The 15,188-nt window shown below is 36.7% G+C and overlaps 1 protein-coding gene across 2 annotated transcripts in view; it reads right to left on the reverse strand.

Annotated features, from left to right (window-relative positions):
- LOC150094884 (uncharacterized) overlaps positions 1–15,188 on the reverse strand; it is a 94,553-nt gene that overhangs the window by 63,809 nt on the left and 15,556 nt on the right. For both annotated transcript variants that reach the window (XR_016550153.1, XM_090411408.1), the window contains exon 2: positions 11,099–11,234. Coding sequence is in view for 1 of the 2 variants with exons in the window: in XM_090411408.1 (XP_090267534.1) it covers positions 11,099–11,234 (136 nt within the window). In the remaining variant the exon portion in view is untranslated. The remainder of the gene's footprint in view (positions 1–11,098; positions 11,235–15,188) is intronic.

Raw genomic sequence — 15,188 nt, forward strand, 5'->3', positions numbered from 1 at the left:
GTCAAAATGAAGGCATAAGATAACGATGGGATTATCATAAATTCTTTCCACTCCTGTGGAATTTTCTGTTTTGAGGTTCAAATTATATAGCCTGGTCAAAGGAATAGCCAGTTCAGCAGAAAACACACTTTTAGTATTTGTGCTGATACCCCATAAGCTTCTACTGCTGAGCACCATGTTGCTTATACCAAGTTGCAAGCCCTTAGCAAAATGGGCACTGATTAGTCATACAATCTCTTCTGCATCTGATACCCCACAAACCATTCACATTCAATAGTTATTCTTTCATGCTCATTATTTCTTTTACTCACAACATTATGATAGAATTCTTTTTTGGTTGTCTTTGGTTACAGAGCTAGTTTCTTTTCATACTCACACGCAGCTTTCTGTACATTGCTTCTAAATCTTCTGGATTATAATTTTCTTCTTTAAAATTTTCATATCTGATGTCAATCTTCTGCACGTGGTATTTCTTCTACATCATCTTTTTTCCTTAACACTGAGGAGGTCATGACTGATCTGACAGATACAAACAAATTGTTTTAATATAAATATTTTTGCCCATATCCAGTTATAGCTTGGAGGTCATGACTAGCTGTGCATACATATGTTACGAATGATATTCCACACTGTTTATGCCATCAGTTTAGTTTAACACGTCTTATGTAAAGGTTTGAGATAATTAATAATAAATTCTATCTGAGAGATACTGCGAACTCCGATGTTGGTTTAGTTTTTTTAATTTACCATTGAAAATGGCTGGAAAAATATATCGATTGGATAATCCATCAGATGTTGAAGAGATTCAGCAAATGTTTTACTTGAGTCTGATGATGAGAATGATAGAGTCAAAAGTGAAAGTGATATTGATAATAAATTGTATCTGAGAGATATTGCAAACTCCGATGTCAGTATAGTATTGGTTTAATTGTTTGTTTTTTTTCTTTGTTTAATAATTTCTAGATTGTAACTGAAAATAAATAAATCATCAGTTTTATCGCATTTCAGTCCATACTAGTAATGAATGTATCTCTCAGAGATACAACCCCAAAATAAACTGGGGGAAAAAACCCTACTGTCTGCGCCCAAGACCAGCTAACTTTGCTATGGCTGAGGAAGATCCTTCAGCTCCTCACGTCACTGATGGGAATCAAACCTAGGACATTCCATCTCCAGGCATATGGTTGCGAATTGCAGAGCCAATAGGCTAACCATGCAGACATTTTATAAATAATATGAGCAATTATAATGAATACTGAGGATTTAAATTATAAACATCAATTTCAGTTTTTTTCCTGAAAAACTTTAGTTTTCAAAAATCCCACATATATCTTGTACCACGATCTTTTAACTTTAATTTTGGGGAAAAAAGTAAGAGTTATATTTCAGTAAATACAGTAGGTATATCATCTTTCCTTTTCAGTGACTCAAACTCCCCTGCTAGTAGGCTTCAGTGGGACTGTTGGCAAAAATAAGTCATCTTTCCAGTTTTCCCCTTTTGATAATTTTCCACATTTGTTATATTGCATTTCTGTTATAACAGAAATGTTATAACTCTTCTGTAAAATAACTTATTTCTATTTGTTTTATTGTTGTTGTTTTTCTTATAATACAGGGTGTCCCAAAATTCATGCAAGAAGTAATTTTGATAGAAAACACAGGTTTTTAATTAAAAATTGTAATTTCTTATTGATTCATAAAGTATACAATATAGTGTTATGCATGGAATAGCATATCGGGTAAATGGCCTTCACGGCTTTGCTGGCACATATGCACTCTTTTGTCGAAATTTTCCATGACCGTTTTGCATAAATGTGGCTGAATTTCGTTGATACAGCGCTCAATTTCCTCCTTCAAGGCGTGGGTGGTCGTGGGCTTGTTGGCATAAACCTTAGACTTCAAAAAACCCCAAAGAAAAAAGTCCAATGGCATTAAGTCACATGATCTAGGCAGCCAATTCTGATCACCAAAACGGGAAATTACACAACCAGGAAATGACTCATGCAGTAATTGAATTGTTTCTCGGGCTGTATGACATGTGGCACCATCTTGTTGAAACCACATGCTGTACACATCCATATCTTGCAATTTAGGCACAAAAATCTGGATTATCATGTCGCGATAGCGAGCACCATTAACTGTTATTGCCTTACCAGCCGCATTTTTGAAGAAGAATGGACCGATGATGCCTCCAGCCCAAAATCTGCACCAAACAGTGACATTGTGGATGCATTTGTTTCTCAACAATCACTCGTGGATTTTCTGAACCCCAAATGCGACAATTTTGTCGATTAACAAAGCCATCAAGATGAAAATAAGCCTCATCGCTGAAGATGATTTTGTTCAAAAAATAAGCATCCACTTGTTGTTGTTCCATAATCCATTCAACGAACTCTCTTCGCTGTGTGTGGTCAGTAGGCTTCAGTTCTTGAGTCAATTGAACTTTGTAAGCATAAAGATGCAAACCTTTCGTGAGAATACACTGTACAGAGCTTCTCGAAATGCCCAATTCAAGACCACGGTGCCAAATTGATGTTCCTGGACTCTCAGCAACACTCTCATGAACTGCTTTGATGTTTTCTGTTGAATGACTTGTTGAAGGACGGCCAGAGTGTATAAGATCACTAATTGATCCAGTTTCCTTGAATTTTTTAATTAATCTTTTCACAGTTGATGAAGTTAAATCACTATTCCGACCATATTTTTTACGAAAATTTTGAACTGTAGCTGCCGAACCTTCATTATTTTTAAAATATTGCTCAACATTGAAAATGCGTTGTTCTTTTGTGTAGCACTCCATTTTTAATAACCCTGAACTGTCAGCTGTCACGCTGCCTATTTTTTCTCGTTGGCAACACTTTACCGCAAATGGCGCTAAACTTAAATCTTGAGTGAATTTTGGGACACCCTTTAGTTACTCTTTTATGGTATATTATTGTTGGTTTTCATGTTTCTACTGTGTTTGATATATTTTGTAATATACTTGTTGGGATACTGCAGTATTAAAGTAGTGTTGCAAAAGAAATACTAAACAGAATAGTGAAGTTAAGAACAAGAAATTGAAAGTTTATTTTTTACTTGGTTAGAGTATAATAAATTTAGTTTAATCCTTTATCCAAGTGTGAGCAAACAAAGTTCGCGCCTGAAAGTATCTTCAGGACTGGGTTAAGGTGGTACAACACTATAATAAATTTAGTTTAATCCTTTATCCAAGTGTGTAATTGCTCACACTTGGATAAAGGATTAAACTAAATTTATTATACTCTAACCAAGTGAAAAATAAACTTTCAACATCTTTCTCTAAATCCAGAGTAAATTATTAAAAAAGGGTGGCACACCAATTGGCAATTCCTAGAGGTAGAGATGACCTGCTAATTCTTCTGCCTGATATCTCCACTTGGACCTGGCTCCCACTGAAGAGACCTCAATAAAGGTCGAAACTAGTCTGGGTAGTGGCCCTTCCCTTAATGCATAACATTAGACATATCCGCAAGGAGATGTGTTTTGCATTAGAGGAGATACTGAGATAGGAGTGTTGGTAGCTTACTCCACCTTTGCAACGAGTTGCCCTGGTGTTGTACCACCTTAACCCAGTCCTGAAGATACTTTCAGGCGCAAACTTTGTTTGCTCACACTTGGATAAAGGATTAAACTAAATTTATTATAAGAACAAGAAAATTGCTCAATTGAACAAAAACATGCCATTATTGAAACAAATGAGGATATTGAAAATGAATTAGCTTGCTAAATCTCAAGACTGAAACACATATTTAGACAAATGATGTGGGAATTGGAAAAATTTGAGAAGCATTAAGAGAGGCATAGGAAAGACTAGAAAGTTAAGCAGCTAAAGGAAAGACAACAAAACACTAAAGCAGGTAAGATATTTTTGAGTAATGATGAGGTAAGTAAATTAGAATATAAAAAGAAGGATTCATAATAACATCAAGAAAAAAATATATAATTAATTTATTGAACTTACTAATGTTATGTTGGTTTCCTACAAGCATCTCTGGAGCCCAAATTACAACCATGATAGGCACAGCAATCAACTAGATCATTTAGATACAGTCCACAATGTTACTGAAAAAAGTCTTAACACAGTGCTATCTATGGGCCTGGTAACCATAAAGTTAATTTAGAAAAGTCTGGGCTATTTAGTCTGAGAATGACTTTCTCCCAGATCTTTAGCAAATTAATGCAGCTATACTTGTTGAAGTTGGGGGAGGGTATTTCATAGTCCATGCTGATTCCAAAAATAATCTTTCAGACCTATGGCAACTTTTTTTTTTGTAACCCGAACATTGTTGTCTTCTTCCATTTAATTCCATGTAGAGTATCTAGAGTATGGTCACATCTTCCATACACATGATTACAAATGTAATTTTGTGTTCTTCAAGGCCACTGTTAATCTACCAGCCTGTCCAAAGTAGGCTAAACTGCAGTTACAAGGAACTTACTTAATATACTCCAGGATGTTCAAATGGATGAAGTCGCTATTTAGGAGAATGGATGAAGGTAGCTAGCCAGATGTATAGTCAATAGTAAGGAGATTATATTTGCTCAGAAATTCGACTATCTTTTCTAATGTACCTTGAATATAAGGGATGGGAATGGTTTTGCTGTGATCTGTGTGTTGGTTGGAGGGGGTTGTAGCCATTGGCTAAAAAGATACCTGAGCTCTGTTTCAAGGGCTGTCATTTAAACAAATAGCCCTGGCTCTGTGTGTACGTGTTCTGATGATGCCATACTGCTGGGATGGGTGGTGGCATGATTGTTTATGTAAATACCTTCCTGTGTGTGTGGGCTTTCTATAAATGATAAAGATAATATGCCACTAAGTAGTCATGTCACTAGTGTATCTAGGAAAGGAATATAATTTTTTTTTTGTTTTTATCATGAAACTTATTTTTGGATGTTGGTTGCTAAGATGTCCTAAAAATGTATCTAATGTATCTAGGCCATGAGACGACATAGCAAACTAATCATGTTCATGTGTGTTGAATACCTGGTTTTCAAAATCTTCCATTTAGAAGTAGGCTAGTGGAGGAGAAAGAGGGTAACCTATTGCACTCCCATCAATCTTTAAAGTTTTTCCCTTTCCATAGTGGCTTAATGAGGTCAAGGGTCTCTTTCAAAGGTACATTAGTAAACAGTGAAGTAATATGACCATAATGTTAGAATTTGCCAGGATTAGATTTTATAATGCTTTCAAGTGAATAGATGTGAATAAATGAGGGAACACCTGCCTGTGAGAATGGAAAGAGATTTAAATCAATGCATAGCCAGTTTATGGGTGAGGCTGTCTAAGCTGTCAACTGTAAGCTGAAGGTGTGTGGGGGGGGGGGGAGGTATTAGGTTTTGCTTCAAGGACTTCATACATCGGTGGATTGATATGATAAAGCTTTAGCCTTATCATATCAATCCCTGAGATATTCTCTGAGATCCCAGATAAATTCTCTGAGCCAGGATGTAACTTTTCTTGAGATTCGGTAATATCCCAGTCTGTAATCTGATATGTCGAGGAGTCCTTAAGAAGACTACTCATTTACCTGTTATAATCCATTTGGTTCATAATAACAGTTGCATTTCCCTTAACTGCTTTGGTTCTGAATAATTTTTTTGTTCGTGTATAACTTTTTAGTGCTGATATTTCCTTAAGTGTAATGTTACTCTTCAGGTTTGGATTTTATTAGAATGCTGGCCACATCTAAACAAATCTTATAATAGTTTTTAAGTGGACCTCCCACAATGAGTCTATTTACTCCATGGAGGTGCCAATATAATAATAACATCAGATTCTTGCTTAAGGGCCAAAGCTGTAAAACTGAGAGGAGACCTCCACATACCCTTTAAAGGAATGCGGAGAACCGACCAGCGCTTCTGACTTAATGTCCAATCCTCACCTTCTCGTGGTGCACCCTGTTGGGTATCTACCTAGATACTAAACGAACGAGGATGGGCTGGCAATTTGGGATTTAGCCGACCAAATTGTATTCCTATTGGTTAAACCAAAATACAAAATGATGGTACAACACGACAAAATTTCATGCCGGCTGGGGCGTTGCCCAGTTAAACAAGGCCCCCATTGTTTCTTCCAGGGAACCAGGGTTAACAGTGAAAAATCAGCTACTGGAACAAATCTGAAAATACAACCAAACACAACATCACTAGTATTAAAGATCGGTACTATCAACATAAGAAGCCAGAATGGCAAGAAATGGAGCTAGCGGAAAAATTAGATAAGTGCCAGATCGACATAATAGGGTGACTGAAACAAAAATGACAAAAACTGGTGAGATCTTTCTGAGCAATAAATACAAAATATTATATTCAGGCAATGACAATCAAGGAAAAGAAGGAGTAGCCATAGTATTCAACACTAAATATGAGGCTAATCTTCTTGAATGCCAGGCAGTGTCAAGTAGAGTGATTTGGGCAAATAATCAAACTGGGGAACTGGACAATGAGACTTTGTCCATGTTTGTGATTTGTGCCTATGGTCTCAGAGAAGGTTCTGCTAAGGTAGAAGTAGAAGAATTTTTTGAGGCTCTAGAGAAAGCTACTGACAGAATGAAAAAGGGAAAGTTGGTCCTTGTTGGGGATCTAAATAGCAGAGTAGGAAGTGATTGTCAGACATTTGTTAGTCAAAATAAACTAAATTTTTTAGTTTATTTTGAAAAAATTTGACAGGTTTGTCTTTGCATTCATTATGTTTCGATTCAAAATCGAAACATAATGAATGCAAAGACAAACCTGTCAAATTTTTTCAAAATAAACTAAAAAATTTAGTTTATTTTGACTAACAATTGTCTGACAATCACTTCCTACTCTGCTATTTAGGTAGAAGTAGAAGAATTTTTTGAGGCTCTAGAGAAAGCTACTGACAGAATGAAAAAGGGAAAGTTGGTCCTTGTTGGGGATCTAAATAGCAGAGTAGGAAGTGATTGTCAGATAATTGTTAGTCAAAATAAACTAAATTTTTTAGTTTATTTTGAAAAAATTTGACAGGTTTGTCTTTGCATTCATTATGTTTCGATTCAAAATGGCGATTTAAATTACATGGTTTCATGCTTTCATTTTTTAAAGTTTCACCGCAAATTACACATAATGGAATAGGTTTCTCTTCATTTCCCGTCCATGAAAATCCACATTTCAAGTAATTTATATCGTACTTACGAAGTTTTCTCATCTTCTTCCTAGTTGGTTCTTTAGAGATGTCAGACAACATACACTTATCAATTTCACTTGATCCAGATACAATATCAACATTTTCTTGTTGTTGACAGCTACTTGTATCTACTATGTTCCTCTCTTTTGCACATTTTAAAAATCCAGTCTTTAACCAGTAATCCATACTTAAGAATTTGAAAGCTAAAAAAAAAATTACTGTATTTAACAAACAGTCCTTCAACAAATGGCTAGTGAAAGCAGAACTCGAAACAGACAGCAATGGTAGGCCAGTAGAGATAAAGCAGCTATGAAGACGTCCATATGATTGGTGCGGTATTAACAAAAGATCACACTACTAATTGACAAAAGCAAGCCGACAGTTCAGTTGAAATGCTAACTCTCTTCAACTGAATTCCTTATATAATGTCTGAAACACATTCACTATATATTTCTTAGTTTTAACACATTCACGCAAACAAAACCATATGTTGCCGGTGCACCATATGGTTTTGATTGTCTACTATACAGCATTTTATGTGGGAGGGGTCATGCGATTCATTAGTTGCGTTTTTACCCAGTTATCTCTAATTGCACTATTTGTTGAGAAACATATTACACAGCCTGCAGATGTCTGTACCTTATTCAGTGATACAATAGGAACGTTTTACGATCTCAAACTTAAGTTTTATTCCATGTGTTAATGATGCATAGCCGAAAATTGCCACGGACCCACTGAAGACCTATCGCAGACCCCTGGGGGTCCGTGAAAGGTCTTCATGGGCACTTTCTTTGAGAAACACTGGTCTAAGGCACTTTGTACTGTAATAATCCACCTATATCTTGGTCTTCCTCTTGGTCGTTTTCCTGCCAACTTGGCAGAGAACACTTGTTTTGCTAATCGTTCCTCGCCCATTCTGTCCAAGTGACCATACCACCTGAGATTAGTTCTGCTAATGCATTCCTGAATGCTAACAATGTCGAGTTCTTTCCTAATATCTTCATTTCTAATATGATATTGTCTACTCCTGCTGACTTTCCATATTTCATGCCTTTGATGGCTTTTTCTACTTCAAGTATGGATATGTATTCCTGACTGCACCTGGTCAGCGTTTTTTTACCACTGTGCTATCACTGCTTGTTTCATTTAGCAATTTTTCAAAGTAATTACTCCATATTTCAAGGATATCTTTTTCTCCTGTTTTCATGTCACCTTTATCATCTCTAATTCCTTCTACAACACTCTTTCCTCCATTTCTGAGCTTCTTCAACAATCTCCAGAATATCTTGCCACCTTATTGATATTTATTTTCTAGGTTCTTACCAAAGTATTCCCATGACTTTTGTTTAGCTAGTTTTACACACTATTTAGCTTTCTTACATTTGTCTCTGTATTTTCTAAGAGCACACAAGTTGACTTATTTTCCAGGAACGTTTGATACGCTTTCTTCTTTTCTTTCACTACCTCTTTAACTTCCTGTGTCCATCATGGAGTTCTGAATTTTCTATCCTTACAGACAACCTCACCACATGCCTCTCTAGCTGAATGAATCAGGGTTTTCTTCAAGACTTGCCACTGAATCTCCAAGGTTTGGTTCCTGTTCTCAAACTCTTTCATTTTTTCTTGAATGATGTTTGTGTGTTTTAGTCTACAGTTCACATCTGAGAGCTGCTGAACTTTTATTCGCTTTAAAACTTTCTTACATGTTATTCTTTTCAATATGAAATTCAATTTTATCCTGCTCAAGACTAAATAGTGATCACTTCCAATTTCAAATCCTCTGTACACTCTGGTGTTCTTGCACCAGGGAGAAACATCACTATTGACAAAACATAGTCGATGAGACTTTTCTTATTCCTTGCCTCTTCTCTCCATGTGAATTTGTGCACATTTTTATGTTGAAGCATGCTGTTAATAATAACCAGTCCTGTCCAAGAACAGAGTAGAAATTCAAAAACAGGTATTTGCCATTATTATTAGCTTTGCTCTTTTCTCAAAATTATCCCAAAATATTTTTGTATGTCTGACAATCATTTCCTACTCTGCTATTTAGATCTCCAACAAGGACCAACTTTTCCTTTTTCCTTTTTGAAATATTCAATATGAAATTTTAAAAAATAAAATAAAATAAAAAACATGAAAATAATCAGAAACAGAAAACATCAAGTGTATTCTCAGTATGAAATCTACATAAGAAGTTACACATATCCAATACTTAGGTACAATTTTTAGTAAAAATAGAAAAAGTAAGATTAGTATAATGAGAAAGCAAATCATGTAAATTTCTATAGAACATGAGAAAGAACAACAGAAAGACCAACTAACAATACAATATTCAAATCAATTTTAATATCTGAATTTCAATAAAACAGTTGATTAAAGACTGGGGCCCATAGATGAAGATTCTGAGGGGGTTGGGGATCAGGATTGTGAACAAATAACATCAATAGCAGAATTTTAATGGGAGGGGAAAAATTAAATTTTCAGAAAAGAAACTGACATTAATATTTAAGCATGTGATAATACCTAATCTAAGATTGTAACCATACAATGGAATGAGAAAGATGCAAAAGCAGGTTTTGAAGCAAAAATATTAGGGGGAAAAAGACCAGGATAAAACCAAGCAGATGGGTTGTTTAGACACATTTAATTGATCAAAATGTAAAGAACTGATTAAATCAAGTATGAAAAATACTGGCTAACTTGAGAGAGTCAATGATAAGAAACTGATCATGAAACATTACATGTGTTGAGATATCACACCACAGTATGTCCTTGTGGGCCTACATCAAAAAATTATGATGATCTTGACTCTCTCAGTGTTCTCTCATCTCCATAACATGGTATTTTATTAGTTATCCTCCTAGTTTCTTTCTTTCCTGGTGATGGTGCTTCATGCACTGATGAAGTGTCATCAGTTTTATTGAGTAGTTCCATGTTTGATTTTTTGTCATCCAGGTTCTGCAAATCCACAGCCCTGTTAAACAAGATAAAGTCGGCATGATTTTATTATGATGGTTCAATATCATGCATGTTTTTTTTTTTTTTTTGTTTAAGGCAATTTAGCAGTAATCTGGTAAAACTAAGGATGAAACTAAGATATTGTTATCATTATTCGTGACACCTCCAAGGAGTCCGAAGACTCATCGCGGGAGGACACCTAGTGTACAACTCTGTCTCCACCACTACCGAATCTCTACTACCAATCAACTATATCAGCACTATCTACCACTCAACAAATATCTTTTGTCTGTAAATTGTGTGTTCTGAAGGGTGGATTTTTCTGTATGCAGGATGAAAAACCCGAGTTTCTGGGAGAAAAAAATCCAGCTACCTCATATTTTTCTTATTCCTTGCCTCTTCTCTCCATGTGAATTTGTGCACATTTTTATGTTGGAACATGTTGGAATATATATATATATATATATATATATATATTGCTAAATGAAACAAACAGTGATAGCACAGTGGTAAAAAAATGCTGACCAGGCATCAAGTCAGGAATATATATCCATACTTGAAGTAGAAAAAGCCATCAAAGGCGTGAAATATGGAAAGTCAGCAGGATTAGATGATATTCGACCATAAATGCTGAAGTATGGAGGTATAAAAGTCTTACAATGGCTGCACTACATAATTCAGAAGGCCCGGACAGAGGGACAAATTCCTGCTGATTGGAGTAGAGCTCTCATAGTGCCCATATATAAAAAAGGGAAATAAAACTGAATGTGAGAATTACAGAGGTATTTCCCTACTGATATGCACCTTCATCACTGAAAGCTCTAATGCAAATGTTACCTCAGCCACATATCAGAGCAGGCAGAGTCATTTAAGTGTTAATGGACATATTTGCATTTTCATTCTATAAATTACATAACTGTTCAACTATTATTATGCTACAAATGAATTTCTCTGCATTAAACTTACATGCATGCTAGCTCCATGACCAGAATATCCCATAAAGATCCAATCTATAGCACTAGATTCTGAATCATCAGGCAAAAAATATGGTCTTGAATAATGCATTCGAAGTACATCAGCGATGTCTGGATTACAATTGCTCCTGAGAATGTAATGTCTTAAGTTAGAAGAAAATACACTGCAAAATTTGAAATTCAGCATACATTTCAGATATGAAAAAGTATCAAAATTACCAATTACTTACATATGAATCTACTATCCACATCCAGTGCCCAAACTATACACTTCACAATTCTTTTTGTCACAAGGATAGCACCTTTGTGAAATCTGACATGGCCTGCTAGAGAATGGCTAATTTAGAATACTCTACTTTTGACATCTTCTGGCTCAAGGTTTCCATGCCCCATTTAGTAACATTCATTTACCAGTCTCCAAACACTGATAACCATTCTGACCTCTTCACATTCTTTTCCATGAAACTCGACCATCTACAATTCAGCTGTCCAAATAGTGAGGTCATCTTCTTGAGCAATCTCAATGTCCACATTTCCAACTGGCTACCCTATTCCAACACCACTGACCAAGCTGGACGAGAAGCAGGTCTTTGCCATGAGTAACGCCCTAACACAAATCTACCTACTCAAATTTCTGATAACCTGCTTCACTCTTTAAATACTCTGGATCTCTTTTTGACCAGTTATCCTTTCAGATACACCATAGAGGTTGCCTCTCCTCTTGGCAATTCTGATCACAATCTTGTATGTTTCCTCTCTCCAAAATGCTTTGCCCTCCACCCCACTCCCAACCACGCATCCTCTGGCACTACAAAGGAGAAAACAGGGATGACCTCCAGAATTTCTACTCCTCCTTTCCTTGGTCTGACTATTGTTTCTGCTCAACTGATCCTAACACTACAGTGAACGAGTTACAGAAATTATTCTCACTGGCATGAAGATCTTTAACCCCCAATTCAAAGCATAATCCTCATCTGCTTTCCAAGCCCAGTTCAACTGTAAATGTACCAAAGCAGTCAAAGAAAAAATATAACTTACTGCAATGGCTCGCTTCAAGAACTCCAGCTTCATATTCTGCCTAAATCAGAGCAAGCAATATATGCAAATCAGTCATCAGTGAATTGAAATATGATTTCATAAAGACCAACAGCAAAAAACTTGTCTCCTGTCCAAATGGAAGCCATGCCTTCTAGTCCCTCGCTAAGGCTGTTGGATGCAACTTCTACTCTCCTGCACTTCAACTCCTCTCTCAACCTGATGGCACCACTGTTACTTCACCCAAAGATAAAGCTGACCTCCTGGCATCACTGTTTTCCTCAAACTCCTGCATTGATAACCAAGAAATCACCTCCTACCCTACCAGAATCCAAGCACTATATACCTTCTTTAATTTTGCAAAATCGGGAAACTGCTAAAAAACTTGGATACTAAAAAGTCTTCTGGTTCTGATGGCATCTCTCCTATTGTTCTCAAACACTGTACTCCAGAATTAACACCAGTCCTGCATCTTCTCTAAATCTACTATACATATATGGTACTTATCCCAATGCATGGAAACCAATCTCATGTCCATCTTATTCCAAAAAAGGGTAATGAGAGTCAATGATCAAACTACCAACCAATTGTCATCACCTCAATCCTTTCCAAAATAATGGAGAAAATCAATAGCCAACTCCTCCAGTATTTAGAGGCCTACCAATTAATCAGCAACCACCAATATTGATTCTGCCATTAAGATTCACAGTTGACCATGTAGCTTTCATCACCCACCACTGGACATGTGGCATGGAAAGGTGCAGAGAAACTTGTGCTGTCACTCCTGAGATTTCCAAAGCCTTCGACTATTTGTGACCTGCTCAACAAATTGGCACCCTCTTTAACTGGGTAGCCAGTGTTCACTCGTCGTTCTCTGTGAGTCATGGTAGATGGCTCCCTCTGTTCCAGCTTCACCATCGATGCCACAGTGCCTCAATGCTCTGTTCATAAATGACCTACTTGCAATCACCACTAATCCTATTCACAGCTTTTCTGACGATACTACTCTCTGCTCATCCTACTCATTCGATAACCCATAAAATACTCTGGCATCCCAGGCTACAAGTTCATCTACAACCAGTGTCCTAAACATTGATCTTCATGTTATCCTTCAATGGGGTGAAGACAATCTCATGTTCAATGTCCTCAAAACACAATTTTGACTTTTTTCTCACAAGAGATCTCGGTTCACCTACCCTTACCCTCAGTAACACACAAATCACCAGACTAGATCAGATCTCTCTGATCAGACTAAGGCTTACCTCCAGTCTTTCCTGACATAAACACATCATATCAATAGCCTCCTTGGCATCCAAGAAACTAGACATTGTCTTTTGTTCAAAAGAGAATTTACACTTAACTCCTACAGGTACAGTGTTTCAGCACTGTACCTGTAGAACAGACACAGTGCTGACAATGTTTCAGCACTGTGCCTATTCTACAGGTACTTCCATGGTCACAGGTCCAGTGAATTGGCAACTCTCATTCCTTTACTTTCAGTTGCGTCTGTGAATACAAAAGCAACAGCTGCCCAGCATCCATTTACTGTGCAACTGTAAACACAGCGAACCTGCTTATCTTCCTGTGTTATTCTGTCTACCTCTGTCCTCTGGAACAGCCTTCCTCATGAAGTATTCTCAAACAATTACAACTTGCAGCTCTTCAAAAAAAAAACATCAATAAAACTTATATCTCAATCTTCATCTGCACTTCACATGGCACTGATGTGCTTATAGGTCTCTTGATCTCTCGTGTATGGGATCAACATTAAAAATAAAGAAAAAGAAGTATTTCAAGAAGAGAAAAATGGAAAAGCGATCTCGGCAGATTTGATCTTAGCGTGGCAGAGGAAAATATTTTGATGGATGGTCTTGGTTGTGTGAGCAAATGTCAGATGAAATATGGAAAGTTCATGTGAGTGAATGTTTGAGAGAAAGAGATGTTGAGAAAGGAAACAGACGGCATAAAGAATGAGTTGAAACATGATTAGAGAGATTATGAGACATAAGATTAACTGGCACAAGGGGAACTGGAGTAATATGAGAGAAAGGCATGACAATGAGAATGGAATAAACGGTGAAGGAAGAAATGGAAGTCTAGAGTGAATGTGATGCATCAGAATAAGTCATTGTTGAAGAACACATTAACAAGCAGAGATAGAGAAGTTATTATTCCCCTTTACAAGGCCACATGTGGATTACTCCAGCAAATATGGCCACCTAAATTCCATGTGGATGAAGAAGTGGTGGAGAGGATCTACAAACTAGTGACAAAGGTTATGGCAGGTCTATGGAATGCCTATGATGAGAACAGATTGAACAGAACTAGCAAAAAAAAAAAAAAAAAGCAGCAGCATATAAGGTATTAAAGGAGTTTTAGAGGATTGACACTGAAGACTTTTTTTTTTTTTTTTTTTTTCAGCATATGAAAGGAAGGGACAGAATGAGGAGTCACTCATGGAAATTGTATGCTCAGACAGGGTGTTAGGAATAGATTTTTTTGTTTGGAGGGTGGATGGGTTGCCAGAGGTGGTTGTGAATGCTTCAGCAGTGAATGAATTTAAAGAGAGGTATGTGTGAATAACGGATAGTGTGAATAATGGATCTCCTGCACTGAGTCTTCTGACTCCATGGACATACTTGCATTATAATAATAACTAACTTTTTAATCTACATCACCCACCACTGCATATATGGTGGTGCATATGTGCCATGGAAAGGTTCAGAGTCACATGCACTGTCACTCTTGACATTTCCAGGGCTTTTGATCTTGTATAGTATCGAGGTCTGCTAAAAAAATCCTTCAGTTTACCTGTTACCTTCTGTAATTGGATAGTCAGCTTTCTCTCTGGTTGTTCACTGCATGTAATGGTAGATAACCCCCCCCCCCTTTGAGCTTTCTAATGAAAGCTCTTATCTAATGAACTTTTCACAACAGAACTTTTCCACCCTCGTATAGTGCTGTTCATATAAGGCAACTGATGTGAAGTCAACAACCTCTTTACACAAGTAGCCTAATCATGAAGATACTTCACATGCAAACTTTGT

The sequence above is a fragment of the Typopeltis vanoorti genome, chromosome 21, assembly GCF_054136105.1.
Source record: "Typopeltis vanoorti isolate ZY-2024b chromosome 21, IOZ_Tvanoo_1.0, whole genome shotgun sequence".
In the NCBI taxonomy this organism is placed as follows: Eukaryota; Metazoa; Arthropoda; class Arachnida; order Uropygi; family Thelyphonidae; genus Typopeltis; species Typopeltis vanoorti.